Below are 14,959 nucleotides of genomic sequence, written 5' to 3'. Positions count from 1 at the left end.
ATCAGTCCGGATGTTGCTGGAAATTTAAAGGAAAGTATGGTCAGGGGAAGACTTAGCCTAGCATGTGTTAAGGGATTAGATACAACGCTTTAAAGCTCAATAATAAAACTCTGTTACTATTTTGTGTCAGAAATGTCTCTGTCGTCGTTTATATGAACGATTATATGGGGCGCCGATTGTAAAGGTGCGCATGCCAAAATTTAGAACAACTTTTTGCAACATTTAGCAACAAACTAAATGTTAAATGTAAATATTACATTTAAATCTAAATGTTAAATGCTAAATCATATAGATATGTAAATATTTAGTTTCACCCGTGACATTTAGATTTAACATTTAGATTCAAATGTAACATGTAGTTTTAACATTTAACATTTAGACTTAGAATATTAGTTAAATATTTAGTTTCACCCATGACATTTAGATTTAACATTTAGTGTGTTGCTAAATGTCACAAAATTTGTAATTTATTTTAGCATGCACACCTTTGTAATAGGTGCCCCGTACGTTAAGCTGATTTTGATTCACATTTAACATCTTGATTTAACATTTAACATTTAGATTTAACATTTAGTTTTCTTGCTAAATGTTGCAAAAAGTAGCTGTTAATTTTAGCATGCGCAGCTTTACAATCGGTGCCCCATACATTTAGCTGATTTAGATTTACATTCAACAACTAGATTTAACATTTAAGATTTACATGGAACATTTAGATTTAAATGTAACATTTAGTTTGTTACTAAATGTTGCAAAAAGTTGCTGTTTATTTTAGCATGCACACCTTTGTAAGAGGTTACATTCAGGTAATTTTGATTTACATTTAACAACTTGATTCAACATTTAGATTTAACATTTAGTTTTCTTGCTAAATGTTGTAAAAAGTTGCAGCTTATTTTAGCATGCACACATTTACGATCCAAGGCCCATACGTTAAGCTGATTTGGATTTAACATTTAGATTTAATTGTAACGTTTAGATTTAAATGTAACGTTTAGATTTAAATGTAACGTTTAGATTTAAATGTAACATTTAGATTTAACATTTAGTGTGTTGCTAAATGTTGCAAAAAGTAGCCCCATATGTTTAGATGATTTAGATTTACATTTAACATTTAAGATTTACATTTAACATTTAGTTTGTGGCTAAATGCTGCAAAAAGTTGCTGTTTATTTAGCATGCCCACCTTTACAATCGGCACCCCATTCATTCAGCTGATTTAGATTTACATTTAACATTCAGATTTAACATTTAAAATTTACATTTAGATTTAAATGTAACATTTAGTTTGTTGCCGTTTATTTAGCATGTGCACCTTTACAATCGGCACCCCATACGTTAAGCTTCAAACACACATATTACCCCTTCTTTATATAAATTCTGCTCTGTTCCTTTTAACAAACAAACTCAACCCCAGGAATAAAGCAAGAGTGAACCCTTGGGATTAACGGTGTGTTGTTTTAATCCCTCACATGTGAGCAGGACAGCAGCTCCTTCATGATGTATCCGTCGTAGATCTGTCTGCTCCGGCTCAGACGCTCCTCCTCCGAGTCCAGCTTCTCGTAGTCCTTAATCTGGGAAAAAAAAAAAGAGGACGCGCCAAGATCAGGATGAACCACTCCTGACTGGGATTACTGGTTTAATCCCAGATTTACCTCTTCATAGAACTTTAGCTGGGGGACGGCCTCGTCGATCTCGTTCATACAGTAGTCCTTGAAAAGCAGAAAGCCTAAAAAACACAGAAAGGTCAGACGGTGAAAAACGAGGCCTTTGAGCTAAAAATCCAGAATGGAAAATAAAATAAAAATGTAATAACATATATTTGAAAAAAATAAATAACAATAAATGTAACACATTATTTAAATTAGAATAAATAAATACAAACAAATTTGAATGTTTGAATTAAATAAAAACAAATAAATAGGAAATTCTATTACATAAAAAAAGGGTAAAATTACCTTTATTAATTAAATTTGTAAAAAAAAAAAAAAATCATGAAATGAAAAACTAAATAAAAAAACATTTTAACTAACAATCAAGAATTGAAATAAAAAATGTAATAATATATATGAAAAATATTTTAAATAAATATGACAAATTATTTTAATTAGATTAAATAAATAAATGAAAATTAGAATATTTTAATAATTAAATAAAAACAAATTAAATAAGAAATGTTATTCAACTATAAAAAATAGTCAAAGTAACCTTTATTAGTAAAATTTGTTTTTAAAAAACCTTTGAACTAAAAATAAAGAATGGAAATAGAAATAAAAATTTTAGATTTTTTATAAAGAATATTTAAAATAAATAAATATGAAAAATATTTAAATTAGATTAAATAAATAAATGAAAATTAGAATATTTGAATTAAATAAAAACAAATGAAATAAGAAATTTTATCAAATAAAAACAATTGTTAAAGTAACCTTTATTAGTAAAAGAAGTTTAAAAAAAACAACAAAAAAACCTTTGACCTAAAAATCAAGAATGGAAATAAAAATTCAAATTTAATAATATTTATAAAGAATATCTAAAAGAAATAATAAGAAAACATTAGAGTATTTGAATTAAATAAAAAAAAAATTGAATTAGAAATTTTATCAAATAAAATTGTTTTGTTAAAGTAACCTTTTTTAGTAAAAAAAAAAAAAAAGAATTCAGAATGGAAATAAAAATGTAACACTACATGATTTTTTAATTTTATTTTTCAAAGTAAACTTCCTGAAAAAAAGTTGTCTGAATAAATGAAACCGTAACATATTCTATATTTCACCTATCATCAGGAAAGCTAGGATTTGGGTAAATTTAGTCAAAATAAAAACAATAAATGAAAGGTTGAGGTCGAGGTCAGATGGAGATGTTGTAGAAATGAGACAATGAGGAAGAGGAGGAAGAGTTTAAGGAAGCAGTGATGAAGACAAAGGCTGATGACGTGCTGCACTGAAAAGATTCAAGGACGGTTTTAGATGATTTTCAGACGACGCTCGATGACATTTCAGAGACCAAAACGCTTTTTCGGTGATTACCAAGAGGCGTTCAAGGGCCGTCGGATGACAGCGTCTCTATTTTTAGTCGTTTTTAAACGCACGCTGAGGTAAGCCGAGTGTTTCTGCATCTTGTTTTACACGCTCGGATCGAACGATCGCACTGATCCTGTGATGCATTCAGTGACAATGCAAAGAGTCCAACGTGTGGAGATGATGCTATTATCAACACATGTTCAATGAACATCAGGGATTGTTTCTATCATGGGTTTGAAGCTACACTTACATTTAATGATGTTAAAACAAACTTTAAAACATTTCTTAACATTTTTTATTTACCTTTTTTAATGATTAATTTATTTAACTTTTATCATGAAACTACAAAAAAATGAAATAACCAGACCATCATAGCCGACCAATCAGATTAAATGTAATGTACGGCACCAAAACAGCATTGAATGCTGGTTATTTTCTCAGTTTTAGAGTTCATAAATTTAGCTATTCTGTCGTTGGAACCTTATCATTTTTTAAATTTTTATTTTGAATGTAATTTATTGGCGTTATTTTATGTATAAAAAAAAATATTATTTTGACAAACCTAATATTTTCTACAGATGCCTTTGTGGAAAATATGTATATACATATATATGTACACATATATACGTATAAATATATATATATATATATACATATATACTGTATATATACACTATATCAATGAATATAATCTCTTTATAATATCTGTAAATAAAAGAAATAGATGTTCTAGATAAAACAAGGATTTATCACCGTGGAAGTCTGAGGTTGGCGTGTCACGTGACAGGGTTCTCGCCAGCGCTGTTGAGCGTAAGGACCCCCGATGTTGTCATTTTGCTCCGATACGAAGCGATGGCGCCCCCTACGCTGGGTTTTCAGCAACGCAAGGGGGATTTTGTGGATTTTCTGATGTTTTTTGTAATAATTGTTGCACATTTAGGCACAAAAGGGATTTCCATTCGTGCACGGGTTGTTTTAATTCTCTTTTTAATGTGAATAACCGAGAAACACACACTGCACAGCCGCACTGTCTATTTAATACAGGCGATTTGCTCGGATGTTCCCGTCTTTACCTGAGGACCCCTGCCGCCACTTAGCTACCCACGATGCTGCTTGTCTTGATCCTCCTCTGAGTGAAAAATTGCATAATATGTGCCTTTTAAAGAGACGTTGGCTTGATTTGAGTCGGACAGGTTTGGGCCACGTTCTCTCGCGCTGGGGACCGGTTTTCTTTTTTTGGCCCGATTAAAGCTCTACTGTTTTCTTCCTCCGCATGCGTTCCAATTAGAGATGTCCCGATACAACTTTTTCACTTCCGATACGATGCCGATATTGCAGCCTTGCGTATCGGCCGATACCGATATTGAGCAGATACGATATCAGCACGAATCATAAATACTTTTACTTATTTTGTTGTGTGGAATGTTAGAAATGGCTTGATCATGTGATGTTAATCAAACAGAGAACAATAGTCAACAACAGTAGGTATGAAAAAAACTGACCTGTTTATTATTAACTAATTGATTACATACATTTTAACCTTCAAGATAATATCTACAGTATTCTACAAATGAATAAAATAGAAATGAAAAAAATGATAAGACCAGCACCAATGTTAGGGTGCATTACCGCCACCTACTATGTTGGGGTGTGAAGAACAGTCACCTATGGATAGAAGTGCTGGGGCGGATCATTTTATCGGAGCGCTTATATCAGTGATTTTAGATGCAGTCTGAGGAAATCTGATATTGGTTTTCTGGCTGATATCGGACCGATATCCGATATTAATATCGGATCGGGACACCTCTAGTTCCAATATTATTGCAGGTCCCACATAATGCCTCGTTTAAATTTGAAATGTGCACCTTGGAATCAGTCTTATGAATAAAATGTTATGTGTTGTGTCTATACAGTGTGTGTGAGTATTAGTGGAATGAGTAACTCTATATACTGTATAACTCTATATATAACTACATTCACCCTTTCAGCTGATTAAAAAAACAACAAAAACTAAATTTGGCCCTCAGAGATTCATAAATTTAAACATTTCCCGCGTCGGTGCTGCTCGCTCACGCTCCACGCGAAAGGCTGAACAATTAATTGCATTTGCGATATTATCGCGACATCATAAAACGCGATTTCCTAATCGCAAAGGCTGCATTCATTTATTTTTTCTTGTATTGTCCTGTTAAGTTCAGAGAGTGTTTAAGAAGTGCAGTCCACGTGTACGTCTCATGAAACGTGAAGTTGGTCAGATATGTTGACGAGGTAAAGCCACAGATTTGTTTGCTTTATTGTTGTAATCTGTGCTTTAAAATGTATATTTTATATTTATTTAAAGTTGAAATAAATCGGAAATTGTTTATTATGAAACTGATTGATTTATTGCTTGTGTTCATTGAAAAATACATGACAAGAGGCCCTTGAAAAAATATTCAATCGTTTTTTCCAAAATGGTTCAGCCCTCGTCCACGTGATCCCTCTATGCTGTGAAAAATCCCTGGTGAGAATCCTGTGAGAGCTCTGAAAGGTCGGCGCCGGTTCCTGATCCGCGAACACTTCTTGATCGCGTCTATTTGTGTTAACACTTAACGATAATCCTCTGACACCACTCATCACATCACTCGTGAATCTAAAACTCACACAGCCTGGTGCTACCGTCACTTTTTCTATAATAAACCTTTATTTAAATACACAGTCAGAGAGTTTAAAATGTGTGAGAGTTTGAATGAAACAAAAACACAAAAAAAGTATTTGGTTCGGATCAAAGTGTGTGTGTGTGTGTGTGTGTGTGTGTGTGTGCGTGTGTGTGTGTGTGCGTGTGTGTGTGTGTGTCTGTCTGTACTTGCGTGCGTGAGTCAGCTTTGCTCACATCAGTGTTTGTGTGCCGTCCCACTGTCACGCTAATGCTAATGCTAATGCTAAAGCCAATAACAGCGCTGTTTGCTAAGACTAAACACAAACAAAGGTGGAGCAACTGCAACTGGGACTGAACGCCACCACATTTTTTGACACGTAATGAAAACCAGACGGAAATATTTACAAAAATTAAAAAAAGAATTTTATCCAATCAGTGGCTAATGCTGATCAGATTAAAGCTCTGTATGAGAAGGTAGGACATTGCAATATTAATAATAAAATACAAACAATAATAACTGGTCATTTTAGTGGAGTAATATCTTGCAACAAATTTAACAAAAAAAATAATTAAAAAATGTAAAAGTATGTGAATATATATTGCATGTCTATTTTGAACAAAAGCACAAAAATAAAATGTCATGAAAGGTTCAAATGTAATTGTTATCAAAAGACTAGAAACAAAAATAATCAAATTGTCAAAAATTATGTTTTTTATCAGAAGAATAGAAATAGAAAAGAATGTTCAAACATAACTAAAAATACATCAAAGTTAATTAAAAGATTAAAGGTAAATTTAATTTTTGCAAGAATAAAAACAAAACAATATTGATGAAAAAGAAAAGTGTAAATAACTATCACAATGTGAATTTTCCAGAGGACTCAAACATAAATGAATGACATAATCCAATATTATAATTTTTTTTCTTTGAAAACATTAGGTTGAAATAAAATTATACGTTCACCAGATGACTAAAAATAAAAACTCTGATTATAAAAATGTACTAAAAATCTACTAAAACTAAAAAGAATTCGTTGACAGGCGGTTTTGTCGTCTATCGTCCCCATCATTCCTTCCTCTGAAGCTTTATCTGTGCTCCAGACGTGACGCATGACGCATCATTCCCCCCCCACTGAAACACACACACACACACACACACACACACACACACACACACACACACACACACACACACACACACACACACACACACACACGCACACGCACACACACACACACACACACACACACAAGCCCTTACATCATCACCAGGACTCGAGGATTAAAGCTAATCTCTGAACACTTCAACACTGCCCAGCTAATTCAACAAATGGTCTCTTACACACACACACACACACACGCACAGACGCACACACACACACCCTCATTAAAGCGATCACCTGAACCGTCTAAAAATAACGCCTACTGGCGTTTCGTCACGCCTCATCAAGGAAAACATTTTAAAAAACAATTATCTTGGGCTTTTATTGTGAAGGAGATTCATTTGCGCAGTGCCATCGATTCTTTTTAACACTAGGTGGCAGTATTTTGGTACTCCAGTATTTAACTGACGGTTTTGAAAGGGTTTCTCAACAGAGACATACAACATTTAATTTAATGTGACTTTTCCCACCTCACATTGTGTTCTCATGTCAGCTTCATATTTAGTTGTTACACTAATCGAGTCATGTAAATGCTGTGCTTTCAGCTCATTCCCTCAGTGAGCTGAAATGCATCCACTAACATATAGATCGGGGATGGGCAACTATATTGCAGCTGGGGTCACAAAAATGTGATTGTCAGATCCGAGGGCCACATTATGAACATCAGCATTTCAAATAATGACCAGCATTAATACAGGAGGAGGAAAAACATTTTTGCTCGTTTGTCATTATGTGTTTTTGTTATTTTTTGTGTTTTTGGGGTCGCTTTCTGGTTTTTTGTTGTCGTTTTCTGTATTCTCCTGTCATTTTGTGTATTTTTGTGAACAGTTTGTGTGTCTTTGGAACAGTTCTGTAATTTGCAGTAATTTTGTTAGTTTAAGACGGCGATGTGTGTCTTTTGTTGTCATTTTCTGTTTCATTAGTCATTTAGTGTGTTTTTGCATACTTTGAAATACATTGGGCTTTACATTCCTTACAACTTCTCGAATTACAATTTTTGGAGATTTGCCTTGGGGCCGCAACAAATTAGACTGAGGGCCATATGTGGCCCCCGGGCCGCCAGTTGCCCATGCCTGCTATAGATGTAGTGACCCGTCCCAGTGTTATTGGTATGTTATATGCTTAAAAACATAAAAAAACATAAGCAGCAAATGCTACTTTTCACAGCGTTTAAACGCAGCACAGTCCTTGCTTAAAGCACCAGATTTTTGAATGAACTATGGTGTGGTTATGAACATTATTCTACAATATTCACTCCTAATGACAGTAAAATAGGTCATTCTAAGCCAATTTACTGCAGTGACTGTTCTCAAAATCAGGTGTTCTCAACCTTGGGGTCAGGACCCCATTTGGGGTCGAATGACACTGGGAGGGGGTCGCCAGATGCCATCAAGAAACTAAGTATATTTTTTTCTACAATTTGAACCCATTTTTACTTATTTTTGCCCTTTTTATGCAACTACACCAAACTCGCCATATTTTAACCTATATTCATCACTTTTTCGTGCCATATTTTTCCTCCTCTTAATGCATTTTTGCTCCATTACTCCAATTTCTGCCACATCTACATCAAATTTCATTGACTTTCTGCACATTTTCGGCACCTATAAACTCTTTTCCACTACTTTCCTCACCTAATGTTGCTAATGTTAACCCATTATTGTCACTTTTAACCTCTTTTCACCATATTCCATTCTTAATTTTGCCAATTTAACCACATTCACGATTTGTCATGCCCATTATTTGCCAGTTTAAACAAATTTTTCCAACATTATTAAAATTCCATTCCCCCCAATTTGCATCCTCTTCACTCACAACGTGGATGAAAACCAGTTCTTCCTAAAGGTTGAACTTTACCAATTCAGGGGTTCTCAACCTTGGGGTCAGGACCCCATTTGGGGCCGCATGACACTGCGAGGGGTTCGCCAGATACTTTCAAAAAAAAAAAAATTTTTTTTTGTTTTTTTTTTTTTTTTTTTTACAATTTAAGCCCATTTTTGCTTATTTTTGCTGTTTTTCAAACCAAACTCGCCCTATTTTAACCTTTTTTCGTCACCTTTTCTAGCCGTATTTTTGCTCCTTTTAATGCATTTTGCTTCATCACTCCCATTTCAAACACTTCTGCATTAAATCTCATTGCCTTTTCCACAGTTTTCCACTTTTAAGACATTTTCAGCACCTACAAACTTTTTTTTACCACTTTATCCTCCTAGCGTCACACATGTTGACCCATTATTGTCACTTTTAACCTCTTTTCACCATATTTCATGCTTATTTTTGCCAATTTAACCACATTCACGATTTGTCATGCCCATTATTTGCCAGTTTAAACAAATTTTTCCAACATTATTAAAATTCCATTCCCCCCAATTTGCATCCTCTTCACTCACAACGTGGATGAAAACCAGTTCTTCCTAAAGGTTGAACTTTACCAATTCAGGGGTTCTCAACCTTGGGGTCAGGACCCCATTTGGGGCCGCATGACACTGCGAGGGGTTCGCCAGATACTTTCAAAAAAAAAAAATTTTTTTTTTTTTTTTTTTTTTTTTTTTTTACAATTTAAGCCCATTTTTGCTTATTTTTGCTGTTTTTCAAACCAAACTCGCCCTATTTTAACCTTTTTTCGTCACCTTTTCTAGCCGTATTTTTGCTCCTTTTAATGCATTTTGCTTCATCACTCCCATTTCAAACACTTCTGCATTAAATCTCATTGCCTTTTCCACAGTTTTCCACTTTTAAGACATTTTCAGCACCTACAAACTTTTTTTTACCACTTTATCCTCCTAGCGTCACACATGTTGACCCATTATTGTCACTTTTAACCTCTTTTCACCATATTTCATGCTTATTTTTGCCAATTTAACCACATTCACAATTTGTTATGCCCATTAATTGCCAGTTTAAACTAATTATTCACACTTTTTAAATTACCCGCCATACCGCCAAGCACTAAAAGAAATATTTTCTATATATAGTCGCTGGTTTCTGGTTTGCTGAAGCTGTTGTTTTGTGTTTTAAACCTAAATGGAAAAAAGTAAGTAGCTGATAGTATTAAAAAAATGCATGCTAGGGTGTGAAACCTTTTGAATGTTGAGTGTGTAAGATTTTAGGGGGTTGGAGGTGTGAAGGAAAGGAAACAGAGCGGCTCACGCTGCGTGACCACTTCCTGTTGCCATCAGCGCTCACACCTTCTGAGAGCAGGTTCGCTCTGCGGCACTTCCTCTGACGGGAACAGCAGGAGCAGCCGGAGAACATGCAAACCTCCAGGGACGCCCACATGATCGCGTGAAGAAGTGTGGGCTGCGGGTTGCTACGGCGACCGAGGAGAGGCGGGGCAGTGTAATGAGGAAGCAGCAAACAAGGCTGAAGACGAGTCAGCATTAAAAACAGGTTTTTGGAGACACATTCATCACACAGATTATTAAATTACAGTTTATCATTATTAGACATCATTAGTGCTTCATTACATCTCATCTACCAGCAAATATTATTAATACTATCATTAACATTAATCAATATAAATTAATATTGCTTTTGTTACTATCTTTTATAGTTGTTACTGTTTGTTGTTATTGGTACTCTTTGTTGTTACTGTATTTACTGTTGTTTGTACTATTTGTTATTGCTGTTATTTATCATTGTTGTTAATGTTTGTTGTCGTTTTTACAGTTATTACTTTTTGTTGTTAATTATTAATGTAACTTTTTCTTATCTTTACTATTTTTTGTTGTTGTTGTCAGTACTTAATCTTAGTTTTGTTCTTGTCATTTTCACAATTTGTAATCATTGCTATTATTTGTTCTTATTGGTACTATTTGTTGTTGTTTTTATTGTTGTTGCTATTGTTTTTGTTACTTTTCGTTCTTATTGGTACAATTTTTCTTGTCACTATTTAAAGTTATTGTCATAATTATTATTGTCACTTTTTATTATCCTTACTATTCATTATTGTTGTTGTTGTTATTGTCAGTTTTTGTTGTTATTGCTATTATTTGTGATTATTGGTAATTGTGATTATTGGTACAATTTGTTGTTGTTTTTATTATTGTTGCTATTGTTTTTGTTACTTTTCGTAGTTACTGGTACAATTTTTCTTGTTACTATTTGAAGTTATTGTTGTAAATACTATCGTCACTTTTTATTGTTGTTACTATTCATTATTGTTGTTGTTCTGGTCAGTTTTTGTTGTTATTGCTATTTGTTATTAATGGTAATTGTCGATATTGGTACTATTTCTTGTTATTTTCACTGTTGTTACTTTTTCTTATTATTGGTATAATTTAGTTTTTACTATTTTTGTCACTTATTAATTATTGTTACTATTTATTAGTGTTGTTGACACTGTAGCTGCCAGTATTATTCTTGTTGTTAGCGTTGCTAATTTTTTCCACTTTTTTATCATCATGAGCATTCATTATTTTTGTCACTAATTGTTGTTATTGGTACTTATTGTTGTTGTTGGTACTGTCATCACTATTTGTTATTATCATTTATTCTCTCTAATTTAGTTCCATTGTGTGATGATGCTCTCCCTTCTTGTTGTTGCCATGACGACTCAACCATCCTCACCGTGGGACCAATCCTATCAGAGCGAAGCATTCTGTTACAAGCATCTGACACTGAAATGTTTTTTTGTTTCCCCTGTTATCACTTTTACCATTTCTGCAATGTACGTGATGACAAGTATTTGTTTCCACTGCAAACTATAATTATAATTTGTTCATAGTGATGGATTGTTGGCATTAAAGATGGTGCTAGGGTTCCCAAAAGGAGACTATCAGCCATTAAGGTATGTTTTTTTTTTTTTTTTATCAGCAGCTAAAAGTTCATCCCTCCACTCTCTGCAGGCTTTCCTTTCACACAGTCTGTTTCTGAAGAGTTTCACACTTAATCTCTGCTTTATGGAGCTTTTGGCTTGTGCTTCTGCAGCGTTCTCCCTTCAGTGTCGTGTCTTTGTTCACCCAAAGGTTAGCGCCGTTAAAACACTTTGTTCTTGCTCTGCAGTGCAAAGCGGCGCGTCTGTCCACCGCTTAGAAGCTGTACAACCACTGCAGGAACTCCCTGATCAAACTGAAATGACGGAAACAAAGTGTGCTCAGGTTCCACCAAGCTTCTATTCCACGGGAAACCATTATGAAACAGTGTGGGAACCTGAACACATCCCTCAGGCTTTTTAAGCTGCAGAACCTGTGGCTCTATAGCTCCTCCCCTTCTTTTAACAGTTGCAGTGATGGGACCTGTTTAAGCAACGTTTTGCTTCCGTTTCAGTTTTATTTCCACCAAGTTCCACATTCACATTGCAACGTTTTCAAAACAAACTCTGGAGGGGAGTCGCTTCCCCTCATACCAGAACCTGGTCACCTCAGCCACAACAGCGGGCAACGGGATGGACAGGCGGGTGGCGCCGCCTACAGATATCAATCATATTTGAGCCGGAGAGAGGAGACGCTGGGATGCTTCCCTCTGTGAATGCGGCAGAGGTGGTGGGCTTTGAAGACATCGTCCTCCTCTTCGTCCTCTGAGATGAGGAATTCTGAGGTCACGTCATCGTCGTACCCACAGTCCAACTCCAGAATGTCCTCTCTGGGCAGAGGGACAAAGGCGATGTCTGACTGGGAGCCCCAGCCGGGCCCTGCACAGGTGTTCCTCTCCGCAGCGATGGATTTGGCGCCAAGAAGAAAAGGGAGGGGTCCCTCCTCAGCCAGGCTGACCTGTCATGCTAGCCGCCTGCGGAGGCTCTTCATGGTGAAGGCGGCTCAGTGGTGGCAGGACCCGGAAGCGTCCAGGGCCCGCTGGGCATGTTCCAGCCCGAGGCACCTGGAGCAGACTTGGTGCGGGTCCCACTCCAAAATCTTTTTGCCACACCTGCAGAGGCGAGCCCCGAGCCTTCAGCCCTTACGGTGTGTGGGGCATTGCCCTCCATTCTTCCTACCTGCGCTGGGGTGCAGGCAGGAAGGAGAAGCTAGCAAGCGCTACCACGTGGCTGCTAGCTGCTAAGCTAGTGGAGGGCCAACAACCAGCGCCTGGTAACCGCATGGGGTGGAGGGGGCGGTGTCGTCACCGAGCCGCCGACTGGGGTGTCAGGTCCGGTGCTCGATAGCCAAGGGGTGGCGTCGAGTGGCAGGTGGTGAGCTGAGCCGAAGACAGGGGTGTCAGCGGTCGGTTCTTTTCGAGCATGTTGACAAAAAAACTGGTCAACCTGGTGGTCGCGAGAAAGAATAGCAGCAGCAGTGTCCGTCGATGGAACCCGAGTATGGTCCACTTATGGACAGTTTAGCTGCCGCAACGGGAAGCTTCCTGGTGAGAAGAAGTTTTTGAATGCTAATGTATTCTCCGCCCACTCTACTTATAGTAGGTGGGACTACCTGTTGCGGATGAATACATTTCACCAGCCAATCAGGTTGGCTTTATGAGAATGGGCTTCTGTGATATGATGCCTAGCGTATATCCCATAGTGAGACGAATGTTATGAAAGAGAACAAAACTTTAGCATTTTCACCAGAAAACCTTCTTGAGTATATGGGGCCTTAGAGCCACAGTGATAGCCCCGCCCACTCAGGGACAGAGCCAGACAGCAGCCCAACTGCTTATTTAGAGTATTAACTAGTTTGCTAAAACCTCCATAAAGTCACACAGAGAGTAACATCTATATACAATAATGTTTTAAATGAAATGGTTTCTCATGTTAACTGGTGACTGAGTCTGAATATTAGCCAATTGTACTCTGAAGTCAGTCCTTACAGGGTTCTCACCAGAAATTTTTCACAAAAATCGGAAGTGTGGCGTGCGAGCAAGCACTGCTGGCACAGAACATTTTTAAATGTATTACACTTTGAGGGCCAAAATTAGTGACTTAAAGCTAAAGTAGTTTTTTTTAATCTTTGTTACATCCTTTCTTTTAGGGGTGTGCCATCTAAGAGACCTCACGACTCCATTCGATTCAGGGTAATTATTACGATATTAATGATTATCACAATTCAATGCATCTTTTTTTCTTTCCTCACTTTGTGGCTATTTCATACTTTTAAACAAGGTATATGTGTTGGTATCCATTCATTAAAGTAACCAAACAAATGTATCACTATTATCTTTATATCAAATCATCAAATCCAACAGTAATCATATTACAAAAGAAAGAACTATATATAAAAATAATTAAAATATTAGCTTGTTCAGCTAATTCAATCTGATCTAACACAAAAGTTTATTCAGTAAAAATAAAGACTTCAAAACACTTAAATGAGCAGCATAAATCCCATAAGACACTAACCATTATGCTGTGCACCATGAAAGCAGCCTTAATAAAAGCTATAACATCAGCTCTCATAACACTTGTGGAATTTAGGTTTTTAAATAAAATGTGGATAGATAAAAGAACACAATGAATTATTAATAGCAGGGACAGTAAGTGCTGAGATAAATGTGCAGCTGTAAGAAAAGGAGCTGGTGGTCAACATGCTTCCATGTGCATGTGCTCTGCTGTGCAGTTACACAGCGGTCCGTGTTTCTAGACGGGTTGGGTGGGTGGGTGGCCGACATTGCCACCGACTCCTGGCACCACCAGTGTTGGGGCACTGAGGACAGTCCGTGCTTCTAATAAGGACATTTCCTCCAAGTCTCTCCCCCCGTCAGTCTGCACACACGAAACTTCTTCCTCCTCCCAGACATGCCGAGTGTCACCGCTTGCCCCAATTTTTGATCATTTTCTCTCACCATCGCAACACTCTCAATAGTCCACTTAGTTCCACACCTGCTCTGGTCGAGTGTGCGCGGCTGTGAGCTGCTGGGAACTTCAGCATCAACTCCCTCAGCGCCATTTACTCTCGTAAACTCCTTTCCTCTCCCTCTGAGCTCTGCACATCACGGGTGATCTCTCATCCAAAGGTGCGCTGCTGCCACCTACATGGCACCAGTTGGTCACTACATCGTGATACAAGTTAGATATTCACAGGAGAGCTTCGTCACGCTTGTCTCCTAGCAACCCCAGCCGAAAAACACAATTAAAGTCTTTAGACATTATTGGCAGTCAACGTTACTGAACCAAAAAACGTCTTTACACGTCTTTGGCAGTCAATGAGTTAAGCAATGTTACAGCTTTTCCATAACATGCACTGCTTCCCTCAGAATCTCTGTCACCA

General features: G+C 36.8%; 1 protein-coding gene across 3 annotated transcripts in view; it reads right to left on the bottom strand.

Annotated features, from left to right (window-relative positions):
- Positions 1-14,959, bottom strand: part of grk3 (G protein-coupled receptor kinase 3) — a 96,312-nt gene that overhangs the window by 37,561 nt on the left and 43,792 nt on the right. For all 3 annotated transcript variants that reach the window (XM_028463119.1, XM_028463120.1, XM_028463121.1), the window contains exons 3-4: positions 1,653-1,726; positions 1,470-1,571 (exon numbers count right to left, since the gene is read on the bottom strand). In XM_028463119.1, coding sequence (XP_028318920.1) covers positions 1,470-1,571; positions 1,653-1,726 — 176 coding nt within the window. The remainder of the gene's footprint in view (positions 1-1,469; positions 1,572-1,652; positions 1,727-14,959) is intronic.

This window comes from Gouania willdenowi, chromosome 12 (genome assembly GCF_900634775.1).
Source record: "Gouania willdenowi chromosome 12, fGouWil2.1, whole genome shotgun sequence".
NCBI classification, from domain to species: Eukaryota; Metazoa; Chordata; class Actinopteri; order Blenniiformes; family Gobiesocidae; genus Gouania; species Gouania willdenowi.
This window is presented reverse-complemented; position numbering and strand designations above follow the sequence as displayed.